At 43.1% G+C, this 19,965-nt stretch overlaps 1 protein-coding gene and 1 long non-coding RNA gene across 2 annotated transcripts in view; both read left to right on the top strand.

Moving 5' to 3' along the window:
- Positions 1 to 19,965, top strand: part of LOC142908148 (uncharacterized) — a 219,794-nt gene that overhangs the window by 41,469 nt on the left and 158,360 nt on the right. The gene's annotated exons all lie outside the window — the stretch shown is intronic.
- The window catches only part of LOC116958175 (17S U2 SnRNP complex component HTATSF1), a 54,173-nt gene that overhangs the window by 26,722 nt on the left and 7,486 nt on the right, over positions 1 to 19,965 (top strand). Inside the window, exons 6-8 of the mRNA XM_076058427.1 lie at positions 1,340 to 1,503; positions 11,363 to 11,462; positions 18,107 to 18,196. Coding sequence (XP_075914542.1) covers positions 1,340 to 1,503; positions 11,363 to 11,462; positions 18,107 to 18,196 — 354 coding nt within the window. The remainder of the gene's footprint in view (positions 1 to 1,339; positions 1,504 to 11,362; positions 11,463 to 18,106; positions 18,197 to 19,965) is intronic.

Here is a 19,965-nt window from a genome sequence, read left to right as displayed (position 1 = left end):
TGAGTGACTGAGCGACTGAGCGAGCGAGTGACTAAGCGGTTGTCTAAGCGGGTGACTGAGTGACTAAGCGAGTGACTGAGTGACTGAGCGAGTGACTGAGCGAGTGACTGAGCGAGTGAATGAGCGACTAAGCGAGTGATTGAGTGACTAAGCGAGTGACTGAGTGACTAAGCGAGTGACTGAGTGACTAAACGGGTGACTAAGCGAGTGACTGAGCGAGCGAGTGACTGAGTGACTGAGTGACTGAGCGACTGAGCGAGCGACTGAGCGAGTGAAGGAGTTACTGAGTGAGTGACTGAGCGACTGAGCGGGTGACTAAACGGGTGACTAAGCGAGTGACAGAGTGACTAAGCGGGTGACTAAGCGGGTGACTGAGTGACTAAGCGGGTGACTAAGCGGGTGACTGAGTGACTAAGCGGGTGACTAAGCGGGTGACTAAGCGGGTGACTAAGCGGGTGACTCGCCCCTCCCAGAGGGAGTCTGTGGAGCTGGTCATGCGCCTGCTGGATGAGAGCTCCCTGAGGGGCTGCACCGTCAAAGTGGAGGCCGCTCGCTTGAGTGAGCGAGTGACTGAGCCGGTGACTGAGCGAGTGAATGAGCGACTAAGCGAGTGACTGAGTGAGTGAATGAGCGACTAAGCGAGTGACTGAGTGACTAAGCGAGTGACTGAGTGACTGAGCGAGTGACTGAGCGAGTGAATGAGCGACTAAGCGAGTGACTGAGTGACTGAGCGAGTGACTGAGTGAGTGACTGAGCGAGTGACTGAGTGAGTGACTGAGTGACTAAGCGAGTGACTGAGCGAGTGACTGAGCGAGTGACTGAGCGAGTGAATGAGCGACTAAGCGAGTGACTGAGTGACTAAGCGAGTGACTGAGTGACTAAACGGGTGACTAAGCGAGTGACTGAGCGAGCGAGTGACTGAGTGAGTGACTGAGTGAGTGACTGAGCGAGTGAATGAGTGACTGAGTGACTAAGCGGGTGACTAAGCGGGTGACTAAGCGGGTGACTCGCCCCTCCCAGAGGGAGTCTGTGGAGCTGGCCATGCGCCTGCTGGATGAGAGCTCCCTGAGGGGCTGCACCGTCAAAGTGGAGGCCGCTCGCTTGACTGAGCGGGTGACTGAGCCGGTGACTGAGTGACTGAGCGAGTGACTGAGTGACTGAGCGAGTGACTGAGCGAGTGACTGAGTGACTGAGTGACTGAGTGAGAGTTTGAGTGAGTGACTGAGCGAGTGAATGAGCGGGTGACTGAGTGACTGAGTGAGTAACTGAGTGAGTGAGTGACTGAGTGACTAAGTGGGTGACTAAGCGGGTGACTAAGTGGGTGACTCGCCCCTCCCAGAGGGAGTCTGTGGAGCTGGCCATGCGCCTGCTGGATGAGAGCTCCCTGAGGGGCTGCACCGTCAAAGTGGAGGCCGCTCGCTTTGCCCTCAAGGGCGACTACGACGCTAGCAAGAGACGCAAGCGGAGCAAGGAGGAGCGCAAGCTGCTCCAGCAGCAGAAGAAGTGAGTTCAGCCTCACCACCAACACCACGCTCACCACTCACCACCACACTCACCACTCACCAACACACTCACCACTCACCACCACACTCACCACTCACCACGCTCACCACTCACCAACACACTCACCACTCACCGCCACGCTCACCACCACGACGCTAGCAAGAGACACAAGCGGAGCAAGGAGGAGCGCAAGCTGCTCCAGCAGCAGAAGAAGTGAGTTCAGCCTCACCACCAACACGCTCACCACTCACCACCACACTCACCACTCACCGCCACGCTCACCACTCACCGCCACGCTCACCACTCACCGCCACGCTCACCACCACGACGCTAGCAAGAGACGCAAGCGGAGCAAGGAGGAGCGCAAGCTGCTCCAGCAGCAGAAGAAGTGAGTTCAGCCTCCTCACCACCAACACGCTCACCAACACGCTCACCAACACGCTCACCAACACGCTCACCAACACGCTCACCACTCACCACGCTCACCACTCACCGCCACGCTCACCACCACGACGCTAGCAAGAGACGCAAGCGGAGCAAGGAGGAGCGCAAGCTGCTCCAGCAGCAGAAGAAGTGAGTTCAGCCTCACCACCAACACCACGCTCACCAACACGCTCACCACTCACCACCACTCACCAACACACTCACCAACACGCTCACCAACACGCTCACCACTCACCGCCACGCTCACCACCACGACGCTAGCAAGAGACGCAAGCGGAGCAAGGAGGAGCGCAAGCTGCTCCAGCAGCAGAAGAAGTGAGTTCAGCCTCCTCACCAACACCACTCACCACTCACCAACACACTCACCACTCACCACCACTCACCAACACGCTCACCACCACGCTCACCACTCACCACCACCCTCACCACCACGACGCTAGCAAGAGACACAAGCGGAGCGAGGAGGAGCGCAAGCTGCTCCAGCAGCAGAAGAAGTGAGTTCAGCCTCCTCACCAACACCACGCTCACCAACACACTCACCACTCACCACGCTCACCACTCACCACGCTCACCACTCACCACCACGCTCACCACTCACCACCACTCACCGCCACGCTCACCACCACGACGCTAGCAAGAGACGCAAGCGGAGCAAGGAGGAGCGCAAGCTGCTCCAGCAGCAGAAGAAGTGAGTTCAGCCTCCTCACCAACACCACTCACCACCACGCTCACCACTCACCAACACACTCACCACTCACCAACACACTCACCACTCACCACCACACTCACCACTCACCGCCACGCTCACCACCACGACGCTAGCAAGAGACGCAAGCGGAGCTAGGAGCGCAAGCTCTTCCAGCAGCAGCAGAAGTGAGTTCAGCCTCCTCACCAACACCACGCTCACCAACACGCTCACCAACACGCTCACCAACACACTCACCAACACGCTCACCACCACGCTCACCAACACGCTCACCAACACGCTTACCAACACGCTCACCACTCACCACCACGCTCACCAACACGCTCACCACTCACTACACTCACCACCACGCTCACCACTCACCACCACGCTCACCAACACGCTCACCACTCACTACACTCACCACCACGCTCACCACTCACCACCACGCTCACCAACACGCGCACCACTCACTACACTCACCACCACGCTCACCACTCACCACCACGCTCACCAACACGCTCACCACTCACTACACTCACCACCACGCTCACCACTCACCACACTCACCACCACGCTCACCACTCGCCACGCTCACCACCACGCTCACCACTCACCAACACGCTCACCACTCACCACTCACCACCACGCTCACCACACTCACTGCCACAGAGTGCTGGTTGTGATAGTGGTGATAGTGGTGATAGTGATTGTAGTGATAGTGATTGTAGTGATAGTGATTGTAGTGATAGTGATTGTAGTGATAGTGGTGATAGTAGTGATAGTGGTGATAGTGATAGTGATTGTAGTGATAGTGGTGATAGTGATAGTGATTGTAGTGATAGTGGTGATAGTGATAGTGATTGTAGTGATAGTGGTGATAGTGATAGTGATTGTAGTGATAGTGGTGATAGTGATAGTGATTGTAGTGATAGTGGTGATAGTGATAGTGATTGTAGTGATAGTGGTGATAGTGATTGTAGTGATAGTGGTGATAGTGATAGTGATTGTCGTGATAGTGGTGATAGTGATAGTGATTGTAGTGATAGTGGTGATAGTAGTGATAGTGATTGTAGTGATAGTGGTGATAGTAGTGATAGTGATTGTAGTGATAGTGGTGATAGTAGTGATAGTGATTGTAGTGATAGTGGTGATAGTAGTGATAGTGATTGTAGTGATAGTGATTTTAGTGATAGTGGTGATAGTGATTGTAGTGATAGTGATGATAGTGATTGTAGTGATAGTGATTGTAGTGATAGTGGTGATAGTAGTGATAGTGATTGTAGTGATAGTGGTGATAGTAGTGATAGTGATTGTAGTGATAGTGGTGATAGTAGTGATTGTGATTGTAGTGATAGTGATTGTAGTGATAGTGGTGATAGTGATTGTAGTGATAGTGGTGATTGTAGTGATAGTGATTGTAGTGATAGTGGTGATAGTGATTGTAGTGATAGTGATTGTAGTGATAGTGATTGTAGTGATAGTGATTGTAGTGATAGTGATTGTAGTGATAGTGGTGATAGTAGTGATAGTGGTGATAGTGATAGTGATTGTAGTGATAGTGGTGATAGTGATAGTGATTGTAGTGATAGTGGTGATAGTGATAGTGATTGTAGTGATAGTGGTGATAGTGATAGTGGTGATAGTAGTGATAGTGATTGTAGTGATAGTGGTGATAGTAGTGATAGTGATTGTAGTGATAGTGGTGATAGTAGTGATAGTGATAGTAGTGATAGTGATTGTAGTGATAGTGATTGTAGTGATAGTGGTGATAGTGATTGTAGTGATAGTGGTGATAGTGATTGTAGTGATAGTGGTGATAGTAGTGATAGTGATTGTAGTGATAGTGATTGTAGTGATAGTGGTGATAGTGATTGTAGTGATAGTGATTGTGGTGATAGTGATTGTAGTGATAGTGATTGTAGTGATAGTGATTGTAGTGATAGTGGTGATAGTAGTGATAGTGGTGATAGTGATAGTGATTGTAGTGATGGTGGTGATAGTGATAGTGATTGTAGTGATAGTGGTGATAGTGATTGTAGTGATAGTGGTGATAGTGATAGTGATTGTAGTGATAGTGGTGATAGTGATAGTGATTGTAGTGATAGTGGTGATAGTGATATTGATTGTAGTGATAGTGGTGATAGTGATAGTGATTGTAGTGATAGTAGTGATAGTGATTGTAGTGATAGTGGTGATAGTGATAGTGATTGTAGTGATAGTAGTGATAGTGATTGTAGTGATAGTGATTGTAGTGATAGTGGTGATAGTGATTGTAGTGATAGTGGTGATAGTAGTGATAGTGCTTGTAGTGATAGTGATTGTAGTGATAGTGGTGATAGAGATTGTAGTGATAGTGATTGTAGTGATAGTGGTGATAGTGATTGTAGTGATAGTGATTGTAGTGATAGTGATAGTGATTGTAGTGATAGTGGTGATAGTGATTGCAGTGATAGTGATTGTAGTGATAGTGGTGATAGTGATTGTGGTGATAGTGATTGTAGTGATAGTGGTGATAGTGATTGCAGTGATAGTGATTGTAGTGATAGTGGTGATAGTGATTGTGGTGATAGTGATTGTAGTGATAGTGGTGATAGTGATTGTGGTGACAATGATTGTTGTGATAGTGGTGATAGTGATTGTAGTGATAGTGGTGATAGTGATTGTGGTGATAGTGGTGATAGTGATTGTAGTGATAGTGGTGATAGTGATTGTAGTGATAGTGGTGATAGTGATTGTGGTGATAGTGATTGTAGTGATAGTGGTGATAGTAGTGATAGTGATTGTAGTGATAGTGATTGTAGTGATAGTGGTGATAGTGATAGTGATTGTAGTGATAGTGGTGATAGTGATAGTGATTGTAGTGATAGTGGTGATAGTGATTGTAGTGATAGTGGTGATAGTGATAGTGATTGTCGTGATAGTGGTGATAGTGATAGTGATTGTAGTGATAGTGGTGATAGTAGTGATAGTGATTGTAGTGATAGTGGTGATAGTAGTGATAGTGATTGTAGTGATAGTGGTGATAGTAGTGATAGTGATTGTAGTGATAGTGGTGATAGTAGTGATAGTGATTGTAGTGATAGTGGTGATAGTAGTGATAGTGATTGTAGTGATAGTGATTGTAGTGATAGTGGTGATAGTGATTGTAGTGATAGTGATGATAGTGATTGTAGTGATAGTGATTGTAGTGATAGTGGTGATAGTAGTGATAGTGATTGTAGTGATAGTGGTGATAGTAGTGATAGTGATTGTAGTGATAGTGGTGATAGTAGTGATTGTGATTGTAGTGATAGTGATTGTAGTGATAGTGGTGATAGTGATTGTAGTGATAGTGGTGATTGTAGTGATAGTGATTGTAGTGATAGTGGTGATAGTGATTGTAGTGATAGTGATTGTAGTGATAGTGATTGTAGTGATAGTGATTGTAGTGATAGTGATTGTAGTGATAGTGGTGATAGTAGTGATAGTGGTGATAGTGATAGTGATTGTAGTGATAGTGGTGATAGTGATAGTGATTGTAGTGATAGTGGTGATAGTGATAGTGATTGTAGTGATAGTGGTGATAGTGATAGTGGTGATAGTAGTGATAGTGATTGTAGTGATAGTGGTGATAGTAGTGATAGTGATTGTAGTGATAGTGGTGATAGTAGTGATAGTGATAGTAGTGATAGTGATTGTAGTGATAGTGATTGTAGTGATAGTGGTGATAGTGATTGTAGTGATAGTGGTGATAGTGATAGTGGTGATAGTAGTGATAGTGATTGTAGTGATAGTGGTGATAGTAGTGATAGTGATTGTAGTGATAGTGGTGATAGTAGTGATAGTGATAGTAGTGATAGTGATTGTAGTGATAGTGATTGTAGTGATAGTGGTGATAGTGATTGTAGTGATAGTGGTGATAGTGATTGTAGTGATAGTGGTGATAGTAGTGATAGTGATAGTAGTGATAGTGATTGTAGTGATAGTGATTGTAGTGATAGTGGTGATAGTGATTGTAGTGATAGTGATTGTGGTGATAGTGATTGTAGTGATAGTGATTGTAGTGATAGTGATTGTAGTGATAGTGGTGATAGTAGTGATAGTGGTGATAGTGATAGTGATTGTAGTGATGGTGGTGATAGTGATAGTGATTGTAGTGATAGTGGTGATAGTGATTGTAGTGATAGTGGTGATAGTGATAGTGATTGTAGTGATAGTGATAGTGATTGTAGTGATAGTGGTGATAGTGATATTGATTGTAGTGATAGTGGTGATAGTGATAGTGATTGTAGTGATAGTAGTGATAGTGATTGTAGTGATAGTGATAGTGATTGTAGTGATAGTAGTGATAGTGATTGTAGTGATAGTGATTGTAGTGATAGTGGTGATAGTGATTGTAGTGATAGTGGTGATAGTAGTGATAGTGCTTGTAGTGATAGTGATTGTAGTGATAGTGGTGATAGAGATTGTAGTGATAGTGATTGTAGTGATAGTGGTGATAGTGATTGTAGTGATAGTGATTGTAGTGATAGTGATTGTAGTGATAGTGGTGATAGTGATTGCAGTGATAGTGATTGTAGTGATAGTGGTGATAGTGATTGTAGTGATAGTGGTGATAGTGATTGCAGTGATAGTGATTGTAGTGATAGTGGTGATAGTGATTGTGGTGATAGTGATTGTAGTGATAGTGGTGATAGTGATTGTGGTGACAATGATTTTTGTGATAGTGGTGATAGTGATTGTAGTGATAGTGGTGATAGTGATTGTGGTGATAGTGGTGATAGTGATTGTAGTGATAGTGGTGATAGTGATTGTAGTGATAGTGGTGATAGTGATTGTGGTGATAGTGATTGTAGTGATAGTGGTGATAGTAGTGATAGTGATTGTAGTGATAGTGATTGTAGTGATAGTGGTGATAGTGATTGTAGTGATAGTGGTGATAGTGATTGTAGTGATAGTGGTGATATTGATTGTAGTGATAGTGATTGTAGTGATAGTGGTGATAGTGATAGTGATTGTAGTGATAGTGGTGATAGTGATTGCAGTGATAGTGGTGATAGTGATTGTGGTGATAGTGATTGTAGTGATAGTGGTGATAGTGATTGCAGTGATAGTGATTGTAGTGATAGTGATTGTGGTGATAGTGATTGTAGTGATAGTGATTGTGGTGACAATGATTGTTGTGATAGTGGTGATAGTGATTGTAGTGATAGTGGTGATAGTGATTGCAGTGATAGTGGCGATAGTGATTGTAGTGATAGTGGTGATAGTGATTGTAGTGATAGTGGTGATAGTGATTGTGGCGATAGTGATTGTAGCGATAGTGGTGATAGTGATTGTAGTGATAGTGGTGATATTGATTGTAGTGATAGTGATTGTAGTGATAGTGGTGATAGTGATTGTAGTGATAGTGGTGATAGTGATTGCAGTGATAGTGATTGTAGTGATAGTGGTGATAGTGATTGTGGTGATAGTGATTGTAGTGATAGTGGGGTGATAGTGATAGCAGTGATAGTGATTGTAGTGATAGTGGTGATAGTGATTGTGGTGATAGTGATTGTAGTGATAGTGATTGTGGTGACAATGATTGTTGTGATAGTGGTGATAGTGATTGTAGTGATAGTGGTGATAGTGATTGCGGTGATAGTGGCGATAGTGATTGTAGTGATAGTGGTGATTGTAGTGATAGTGGTGATAGTGATTGTGGCGATAGTGATTGTAGCGATAGTGGTGATAGTGATTGTAGTGATAGTGGTGATAGTGATTGTGGTGATAGTGATTGTAGTGATAGTGGTGATAGTGATAGTGGTGACAATGATTGTGGTGATAGTGATTGTAGTGATAGTGGTGATAGTGATTGTAGTGATAGCGATTGTAGTGATAGCGATGATAGTGATTGTGGTGATAGTGATTGTAGTGATAGTGATTGTAGTGATAGTGATTGTAGTGATAGTGGTGATAGTGGTTGTGGTGATAGTGGTTGTGATAGTGGTTGTGATTGTCATGATAGTGGTAATTGTGCTAGTTAGTGTGCTAGTTAGTGTACTAGTTAGTGTGATAGTTAGTGTGATAGTTAATGTGATAGTGTACTAGTTATTGTGATAGTTAGTGTACTATTTAGTGTACTAGTTAGTGTGATAGTTAATGTGATAGTGTACTAGTTATTGTGATAGTTAGTGTACTATTTAGTGTACTAGTTAGTGTGATAGTTAATGTGATAGTGTACTAGTTAGTGTGATAGTTAATGTGATTGTTAGTGTGATAGTTAGTGTACTAGTTAGTGCACTAGTTAGTGTACTAGTTAGTGTACTAGTTAGTGTGATAGTGTACTAGTTAGTCTGATAGTATACTAGTTAGTTTACTAGTTAGTGTACTAGTTAGTGTGATAGTTGGTGTACTAGTTAGAGTGCTAGTGTACTAGTTAGTGTACTAGTTAGTGTGATAGTGTACTAGTTTGTGTACTAGTTAGTGTACTTGTTAGTGTGATAGTGTACTAGTTAGTGTACTAGTTAGTGTACTTGTTAGTGTGATAGTGTACTTGTTAGTGTGATAGTGTACTAGTTAGTGTGATAGTGTAGTAGTTAGTGTGATAGTTAGTGTACTAGTTAGTGTGCTAGTTAATTTGATAGTGTACTAGTTAGTGTACTAGTTAGTGTGATAGTGTTCTAGTTAGTGTACAAGTTAGTGTACTGGTTAGTTACTAGTTAGTGTACTAGTCAGTGTACTTGTTATTGTGCTAGTTTGTGTGATAGTGTACTAGTTAGTTACTAGTTAGTGTACTAGTTAGTGTGATAGTGTACTAGTTAGTGTACTAGTTAGTGTGATAGTGTACTAGTTAGTGTACTAGTTAGTGTGATAGTGTACTAGTTAGTTACTAGTTAGTGTACTAGTTTGTGTGGTAGTTAGTGTGATAGTGTACTAGTTAGTTGCTAGTTAGTGTACTAGTTAGTGTGATAGTGTACTAGTTAGTGTACTAGTTAGTGTGATAGTGTACTAGTTAGTTACTAGTTAGTGTGCTAGTTTGTGTGGTGGTTAGTGTGATAGTGTACTAGTTAGTGTACTAGTTAGTGTGACAGTTAGTGTGATAGTGTACTAGTTAGTGTACTAGTTAGTGTACTAGTTAGTGTGATAGTGTACTAGTTAGTGTACTAGTTAGTGTACTAGTTAGTGTGTTAGTGTACTAGTTAGTGTACTAGTTAGTGTGTTGGTGTACTAGTTAGTGTACTAGTTAGTTGCTGGTTAGCGTACTAGTTAGTGTACTAGTTAGTGTACTAGTTTGTGTGATAGTGTACTAGCTAGTGTACTAGTTAGTGTACTAGTTAGTGTGATAGTGTACTAGTTAGTGTACTAGTTAGTGTACTAGTTTGTGTGATAGTGTACTAGCTAGTGTACTAGTTAGTGTACTAGTTAGTGTGATAGTGTACTAGTTAGTGTACTAGTTAGTGTACTAGTTAGTGTGTTAGTGTACTAGTTAGTGTGTTAGTGTACTAGTTAGTATACTAGTTAGTATACTAGTTAGTGTGACAGTGTACTAGTTAGTGTACTAGTTAGTGTGATCGTGTACTAGTTAGTGTACTAGTTAGTGTGCTAGTTAGTGTGATAGTGTACTAGTTAGTGTACTAGTTAGTGTGATAGTGTACTGTTTAGTGTACTAGTTAGTGTGATAGTGTACTAGTTAGTTACTAGTTAGTGTACTAGTTTGTGTGGTAGTTAGTGTTATAGTGTACTAGTTAGTGTGATAGTGTGCTAGTTAGTGTACTAGTTAGTGTGATAGTGTACTAGTTAGTGTACTAGTTAGTGTACTAGTTGGTGTGATAGTGTACTAGTTAGTGTACTAGTTAGTGTGATAGTGTACTAGCTAGTGTACTAGTTATTGTACTAGTTAGTGTGACAGTGTACTGGTTAGTGTACTAGTTAGTGTGATAGTTAGCGTGCTAGTTAGCGTGCTAGTTAGCGTGATAGTGTACTAGTTAGTGTACTAGTTAGTGTGCTAGTTAGTTACTGATTAGTGTGCTAGTTAGTGTACTAGTTAGTGTACTAGTTAGTGTGCTATTGTACTAGTTAGTGTACTAGTTAGTTACTAGTTAGTGTACTGGTTAGTGTACTAGTTAGTGTACTAGTTAGTGTACTGGTTAGTGTGCTAGTTAGTGTACTAGTGTACTAGCTAGTGTACTAGTGTACTAGTTAGTGTACTAGTTAGTGTACTAGTTAGTGCGATGTTGTACTAGTTAGTGTACTAGTTGGTGTGATGGTGTACTAGTTAGTGTACTAGTTAGTGTGCTAGTTAGTGTACTAGTTAGTGTACTAGTTAGTGTGATAGTTAGTGTGCTAGTTAGTGTACTAGTTAGTGTACTAGTTAGTGTGATAGTGTACTAGTTAGTGTGATAGTGTACTAGTTAGTGTACTAGTTAGTGTGATAGTGTACTAGTTAGTGTACTAGTTAGTGTACTAGTTAGTGTGATAGTGTACTGGTTAGTTAGTGTGCTAGTTAGTGTACTAGTTAGTGTGCTAGTTAGTGTGACAGTGTACTAGTTAGTGTACTAGTTAGTGTGTTAGTGTACTAGTTAGTGTACTAGTTAGTGTACTAGTTAGTGTGATAGTGTACTAGTTAGTTAGTGTGCTAGTTAGTGTACTAGTTAGTGTACTAGTGTACTAGTTAGTGTACTGGTTAGTGTGCTAGTGTACTAGATAGTGTACTAGTTAGTGTGCTAGTTAGTGTGCTAGTTAGTGTGCTCGTTGTGTTTGCAGGCAGCTGGACTGGAAGCCGGAGAGGACCCCGGGAAGTCTGCGCCTGAAACACGAAAGAGTGGTGATCATCCACCACCTGTTCCACCCCAGTGACTTCCAGGTGACTACCACAACTACCACAACTACCACTACCACAACAACTACCACAACTACCACTACCACAACAACTACTACCACTACTACTACCACAACTACCACAACAACTACCACAACTTCCACCACTACTACCACCACCACAACTACCACAACTACTACTACCACTACCACAACTACTACCACAACTACTACCACAACTACCACTACTACCACAACTACTACAACTACCACTACTACTACTACTACCACAACTACTACTACAACTACTACCACTACCACTACCACAACTACCACTACTACTACCACTACTACAACTACTACCACTACAACTACCACCACAACTACCACTACTACTACCACTACTACCACCACCACAACTACCACAACTACTACTACCACTACCACAACTACTACCACAACTACTACCACAACTACCACTACTACCACAACTACTACAACTACTACTACTACCACTACCACAACTACTTCTACTACTACCACCACCACTACCACAACTACCACCACAACTACCACTACTACTACCACAACTACCACCACAACTACCACTACTACTACCACTACTACCACTACCACCACCACCACAACTACCACAACTACCACCACAACTACCACTACTACCACAACTACTACAACTACTACCACTACAACTACCACCACAACTACCACTACTACTACTACCACTACCACCACCACAACTACCACAACTACTACTACCACAACTACTACCACAACTACTACCACAACTACCACTACTACCACAACTACTACAACTACCACTACTACTACCACTACCACAACTACTACTACAACTACTACCACTACTACAACTACCACCACCACAACTACCACAACTACTTCTACTACTACCACCACCACTACCACAACTACCACCACAACTACCACGACTACTACAACTACCACTACTACAACAACTACTACCACTACCACAACTACTACTACCACAACTACTACTACTACAACTACTACTACAACTACTACCACTACTACCACAACTACTACTACTACCACTACTACTACCACTATTACTACCACCACAACTACTACTACTAGCACCACAACTACCACAACTACTACCACTACTACCACAACTACTACTACCACAACAACTACCACTACTACCACTACTACTACCACCACAACTACTACAACTACTACCACTACTACCACTACTACTACCACTACTACCACAACTACTACCACTACTACCACAACTACCACTACTACCATTACTACTACAACTACTACAACTACCACCACTACTACCATAACTACCACTACTACCACCACTACTACCACAACCACCACAACTACCACCAATACTACCACTACTACCACAACTACCACTACTACCAATACTACCACTACTACCACAACTACCACTACTACCACAACTACCACTACTACCACAACTACCACTACTACCACCACACTACCACTACTACCACAACTACCACCACAACTACCACAACAACTACCACAACTAACACTACTATTACCACAACTACCACAACCACCACAACTACCACAACAACTACCACAACTACCACAACTAACACTACTACTACCACTACTACCACCACTACTACCACCACAACTACCACAGCCACCACCACTACTACCACCACTACTACCACCACAACTACCACAACCACTACCACAACTACCACCACTACTACCACAACTCCCACTACTACCACAACTACTACCACTACTACCACAACTACTACTACTACTACCACAACTACCACTACTACCACAACCACCACAACTACCACCACCACAACTACCACCACAAGTACCACCACTGCTACCATCACCACAACTACCACCACAACTACCACAACAACTACCACAACAACTACCACTACTTTCACAACTACTACCACAACCACCACCACAACTACCACTACTACTAACACCACAACTACCACTACCACTATGATTCCCACAACTACTACCACCACCACCACTACTACTACCACTAGTACTAGTACTACCACTACTACTACCACAACTACCACCACAACTACCACCACAACTAACACCACAACTACCACCACAACTACCACTACTACCACAACCACAACTACTACCACAATTACCACTACTACCACAACCACTACAACCACTACCACTACTACCACAACTACCACAACCACTACCACTACTACCACAACTAACACCACAACTACCACAACCACTACTACCACAACTACTACCACTACTACCACAATTACCACTACTACCACAACCACTACAACCACTACCACTACTACCACAACTACCACTACTACTACCACAACTACCACTACTACCACAACCACCACCACAACTACCACAACCACCACCACAACTACCACAGCTAACACCACAACTACCACTACTACTACCACCACAACTACCACAACTACCACCACAACTACCACTACTACCACTACTACTACAACCACAACCACCACAACTACCACTACTACCACTACCACAACCACTACCACAACCACTACCACTACTGCTACTACCACCACCACAACTACCACAACCACTACTACTACCACTACTACTACAACTACCACTACTACCACAACCACTATCACAACCACTACCACTACTACCACAACCACTACCACAACTACCTCTACTACCACCTTAACAGTGCGGTTAACAAAGTAGTTACCCCCCTGAGGTTACCCTGAGGTTAACAAAGTGGTTAACAAAGTGGTTAACAAAGTGGTTAACAATGAGGTTAACAAAGTGGTTAACAAAGTGGTTAACAAAGAGGTTACCCCTGAGGTTAACAAAGTGGTTAACAAAGTGGTTAACAAAGTGGTTAACAAGGTGGTTAACAAAGAGGTTAACAAAGTGGTTAACAAAGTGGTTAACAAAGTGGTTACCCCTGAGGTTAACAAAGTGGTTAACAAAGTGGTTAACAAAGTGGTTACCCCTGAGGTTAACAAAGTGGTTACCCCTGAGGTTAACAAAGTGGTTACCCCTGAGGTTAACAAAGAGGTTACCCCTGAGGTTAACAAAGTGGTTAACAAAGTGGTTAACAAAGTGGTTAACAAAGTGGTTAACAAGGTGGTTAACAAAGTGGTTAACAAAGAGGTTACCCCTGAGGTTAACAAAGTGGTTAACAAAGTGGTTAACAAAGTGGTTAACAAAGTGGTTAACAAGGTGGTTAACAAAGAGGTTAACAAAGTGGTTAACAAAGTGGTTAACAAAGTGGTTACCCCTGAGGTTAACAAAGTGGTTAACAAAGTGGTTAACAAAGTGGTTACCCCTGAGGTTAACAAAGTGGTTACCCCTGAGGTTAACAAAGTGGTTACCCCTGAGGTTAACAAAGAGGTTACCCCTGAGGTTAACAAAGTGGTTAACAAAGTGGTTAACAAAGTGGTTAACAAAGTGGTTAACAAGGTGGTTAACAAAGTGGTTAACAAGGTGGTTAACAAAGAGGTTAACAAGGTGGTTAACAAAGAGGTTAACAAAGCGGTTAACAAAGTGGTTAACAAAGTGGTTAACAAAGAGGTTACCCCTGAGGTTAACAAAGAGGTTACCCCTGAGGTTAACAAAGTGGTTAACAAGGTGGTTAACAAAGTGGTTAACAAGGTGGTTAACAAAGAGGTTAACAAGGTGGTTAACAAAGAGGTTAACAAAGCGGTTAACAAAGTGGTTAACAAAGTGGTTAGCAAAGTGGTTAACAAAGTGGTTAACAAAGTGGTTACCCCTGAGGTTAACAAAGTGGTTACCCCTGAGGTTAACAAAGTGGTTAACAAAGAGGTTAACAAAGTGGTTAACAAAGTGGTTAACAAAGTGGTTACCCCTGAGGTTAACAAAGTGGTTAACAAAGTGGTTAACAAAGTGGTTAACAAGGTGGTTAACAAAGTGGTTAACAAAGTGGTTAACAAGGTGGTTAACAAGGTGGTTAACAAAGAGGTTAACAAAGCGGTTAACAAAGTGGTTAACAAAGTGGTTAACAAAGAGGTTAACAAAGCGGTTAACAAAGTGGTTACCCCTGAGGTTAACAAAGTGGTTAACAAAGTGGTTAACAAAGTGGTTAACAAAGAGGTTAACAAGGTGGTTAACAAGGTGGTTAACAAAGCGGTTAACAAAGTGGTTAACAAGGTGGTTAACAAAGAGGTTAACAAAGCGGTTAACAAAGTGGTTAACAAAGTGGTTAACAAGGTGGTTAACAAAGAGGTTAACAAGGTGGTTAACAAAGAGGTTAACAAGGTGGTTAACAAAGAGGTTAACAAAGCGGTTAACAAAGAGGTTACCCCTGAGGTTAACAAAGTGGTTAACAAGGTGGTTAACAAAGTGGTTGACAAGGTGGTTAACAAAGAGGTTAACAAGGTGGTTAACAAAGAGGTTAACAAAGCGGTTAACAAAGAGGTTACCCCTGAGGTTAACAAAGTGGTTAACAAGGTGGTTAACAAAGTGGTTAACAAAGTGGTTAACAAAGCGGTTAACAAAGTGGTTAACAAAGTGGTTAACAAAGTGGTTAACAAGGTGGTTAACAAGGTGGTTAACAAGGTGGTTAACAAAGTGGTTAACAAGGTGGTTAACAAAGAGGTTAACAAAGCGGTTAACAAAGTGGTTAACAAAGTGGTTAACAAGGTGGTTAACAAAGAGGTTAACAAGGTGGTTAACAAAGAGGTTAACAAAGCGGTTAACAAAGTGGTTAACAAAGTGGTTAGCAAAGTGGTTAACAAAGTGGTTAACAAAGTGGTTACCCCTGAGGTTAACAAAGTGGTTACCCCTGAGGTTAACAAAGTGGTTAACAAAGAGGTTAACAAAGTGGTTAACAAAGTGGTTAACAAAGTGGTTACCCCTGAGGTTAACAAAGCGGTTAACAAAGTGGTTAACAAAGTGGTTAACAAAGAGGTTAACAAAGCGGTTAACAAAGTGGTTAACAAAGTGGTTAACAAAGAGGTTAACAAAGTGGTTAACAAAGTGGTTAACAAAGTGGTTAACAAGGTGGTTAATAAGGTGGTTAACAAAGTGGTTAACAAAGTGGTTAACAAAGTGGTTAACAAAGAGGTTAACAAAGCGGTTAACAAAGTGGTTAACAAAGTGGTTAACAAAGAGGTTAACAAAGTGGTTAACAAAGTGGTTAACAAAGTGGTTAACAAAGTGGTTAACAAGGTGGTTAACAAAGAGGTTAACAAAGTGGTTAACAATGTGGTTAACAAAGTGGTTAACAAGGTGGTTAACAAAGTGGTTAACAAAGTGGTTAACAATGTCGTTAACAAAGAGGTTAACAAAGTGGTTAACAAAGAGGTTAACAAAGTGGTTAACAAGGTGGTTAACAAGGTGGTTAACAAAGTGGTTAACAAAGCGGTTAACAAGGTGGTTAACAAAGCGGTTAACAAAGCGGTTAACAAAGCGGTTAACAAAGAGGTTAACAAAGAGGTTAACAAAGTGGTTAACAAAGTGGTTAACAAGGTGGTTAACAAGGCGGTTAACAAAGTGGTTAACAAAGATGTTAACAAAGTGGTTACCCCTGAGGTTACCCCTGAGGTTAACAAAGTGGTTAACAAAGTGGTTTACAAAGTGGTTAACAAAGTGGTTAACAAAGAGGTTACCCCTGAGGTTAACAAAGTGGTTAACAAAGTGGTTAACAAAGTGGTTAACAAGGTGGTTAACAAAGTGGTTAACAAAGTGGTTAACAAAGAGGTTAGCAAAGTGGTTAACAAAGTGGTTAACAAAGAGGTTACCCCTGAGGTTAACAAAGTGGTTAACAAAGAGGTTAACAAAGTGGTTACCCCTGAGGTTAACAAAGAGGTTACCCCTGAGGTTAACAAAGTGGTTAACAAAGTGGTTAACAAGGTGGTTAACAAGGTGGTTAACAAAGTGGTTAACAAAGTGGTTAACAAGGTGGTTACCCCTGAGGTTACCCCTGAGGTTACCCCTGAGGTTAACAAAGTGGTTAACAAGGTGGTTAACAATGTGGTTAACAAAGTGGTTAACAAAGTGGTTAACAAAGTGGTTAACAAAGTGGTTAACAAGGTGGTTAACAAAGTGGTTAACAAAGTGGTTAACAAAGAGGTTAGCAAAGTGGTTAACAAAGTGGTTAACAAAGAGGTTACCCCTGAGGTTAACAAAGTGGTTAACAAAGAGGTTAACAAAGTGGTTACCCCTGAGGTTAACAAAGAGGTTACCCCTGAGGTTAACAAAGTGGTTAACAAGGTGGTTAACAAGGTGGTTAACAAGGTGGTTAACAAAGTGGTTAACAAAGTGGTTAACAAAGTGGTTAACAAGGTGGTTACCCCTGAGGTTACCCCTGAGGTTAACAAAGTGGTTAACAAAGTGGTTAACAAGGTGGTTAACAAAGTGGTTAACAAAGTGGTTAACAAAGAGGTTAGCAAAGTGGTTAACAAAGTGGTTAACAAAGAGGTTACCCCTGAGGTTAACAAAGTGGTTAACAAAGAGGTTAACAAAGAGGTTACCCCTGAGGTTAACAAAGAGGTTACCCCTGAGGTTAACAAAGTGGTTAACAAGGTGGTTAACAAGGTGGTTAACAAAGTGGTTAACAAAGTGGTTAACAAGGTGGTTACCCCTGAGGTTACCCCTGAGGTTACCCCTGAGGTTGACAAGGTGGTTGTATCACAGGAGGATCCGCTGGTGCTGAATGAGATTTCTCATGATCTGCGCTCCGAAAGTGAAAAGTTTGGCTGTGTCAAGAAAGTCATCCTTTTTGATGTGAGCGTCACTCACCAATCGCTCACCAACTCACTCACCAACTCACCAACTCACTCACCAACTCACTCACCAACTCACTCACCAATCACTCACCAATCACTCACTTTCCCACTCACTCACTCACCAACTCATTCACTCACTCACTAACTCACCAACTCACTCACCTACTCACTCACTCACCCACTCACTCACTCACTCACCAATCACTCAGTTACTCACCTACTCACTCACCCACCCACTTACTCACCCACTTACTCACTCACTCACCAACTCACTCACCTACTCACTCACTCACCAACTCACTCACTAACTCACCAACTCACTCACCAACTCACTCACTCACTCACCCACTCACTCACTCAGCAACTCACTCACCAATCACTCACTCACCTACTCACTCACCAACTCGCTCACCAACTCACTCACTTACTCACTCACCTACTCACTCACTCTCCCACTCACTCACTCACCAACTCACTCACCAATCACTCACCAATCACTCACCAATCACTCCCACTCAATCACTCACCAACTCATTCACTCACTCACTAACTCACCAACTCACTCACCTACTCACCCACTCACTCACCAACTCACTCACTTACTCACCTACTCACTCACTCACTCACCTACACACTCACTCACCTACTCACTCACCTACTCACTCACTCACTCACCAACTCACTCACTCACCAATCAATCACTCACCAACTCACCCACTCACTCACTCACTCACCAACTCACTCACTTACTCACCAACTCACCCACTCACTCACCCACTCACTCACCAACTCACTCACTTACTCACCCACTCACTCACCAACTCACCCACTCACTCACCAACTCACTCACCAACTCACTCACCAACTCACCAACTCACTCACTCACCCACTCACTCACCAATCACTCACCAACTCACTCACTCACTCACCAACTCACTCACCAACTCACTCACCAACTCACTCACCAATCACTCACCAACTCACCTACTCACTCACCAACACACTCACCAACTCACTCACCAACTCACTCACTCACTAACTCACTCACCAATCACTCACCAACTCACTCACCAATCACTCACCAACTCACTCACCCACTCACTCACCAACTCACTCACCCAGCAACTCACTCACCAACTCACTCACCAATCACTCACCAACTCACTCACCCACTCACTCACCAACTCACTCACCAATCACTCACTCATCCACTCACTCATCAACTCACTCACTCACTCACCAACTCACTCACCAACTCACTCACCAACTCACTCACCTACTCACTCACCCACTCACTCACTCACTCACCAACTCACTCACCAACTCACTCACCTACTCACCCACTCACCCACTCACTCACCAACTCACTCACTTACTCACTCACCAACTCACTCACTTACTCACTCACTCACCCACTCACCCACTCACCCACCCACTCACTCACCCACTCACTCACTCACCAACTCACTCACTCACTCACCAACTCACTCACCCACTCACCCACCCACTTACTCACCCACTCACTCACTCACCAACTCACTCACTCACTAACTCACTCACTCACCAACTCACTCACTCACCAACTCACCCACTCACTCACTCACCAACTCACTCACTTACTCACCCGCTCACTCACCCGCTCGCTCACTCACTCACCCACTCGCTCACCCACTCACTCACCCACTCACTCACTCACCAACTCACTCACTTACTCACCCGCTCACTCACCTGCTCGCTCACTCACTCACCCGCTCGCTCACTCACTCA

The sequence above is a fragment of the Petromyzon marinus genome (genome assembly GCF_048934315.1).
Source record: "Petromyzon marinus isolate PM22_M1 ecotype Great Lakes invasive population chromosome 73 unlocalized genomic scaffold, UKy_Petmar_22M1.pri1.0 chr73_unloc.5, whole genome shotgun sequence".
NCBI classification, from domain to species: Eukaryota; Metazoa; Chordata; class Hyperoartia; order Petromyzontiformes; family Petromyzontidae; genus Petromyzon; species Petromyzon marinus.
The sequence above is the reverse complement of the archived record's forward strand: the minus strand, read 5'-3'. Positions and strand labels throughout refer to the sequence as shown.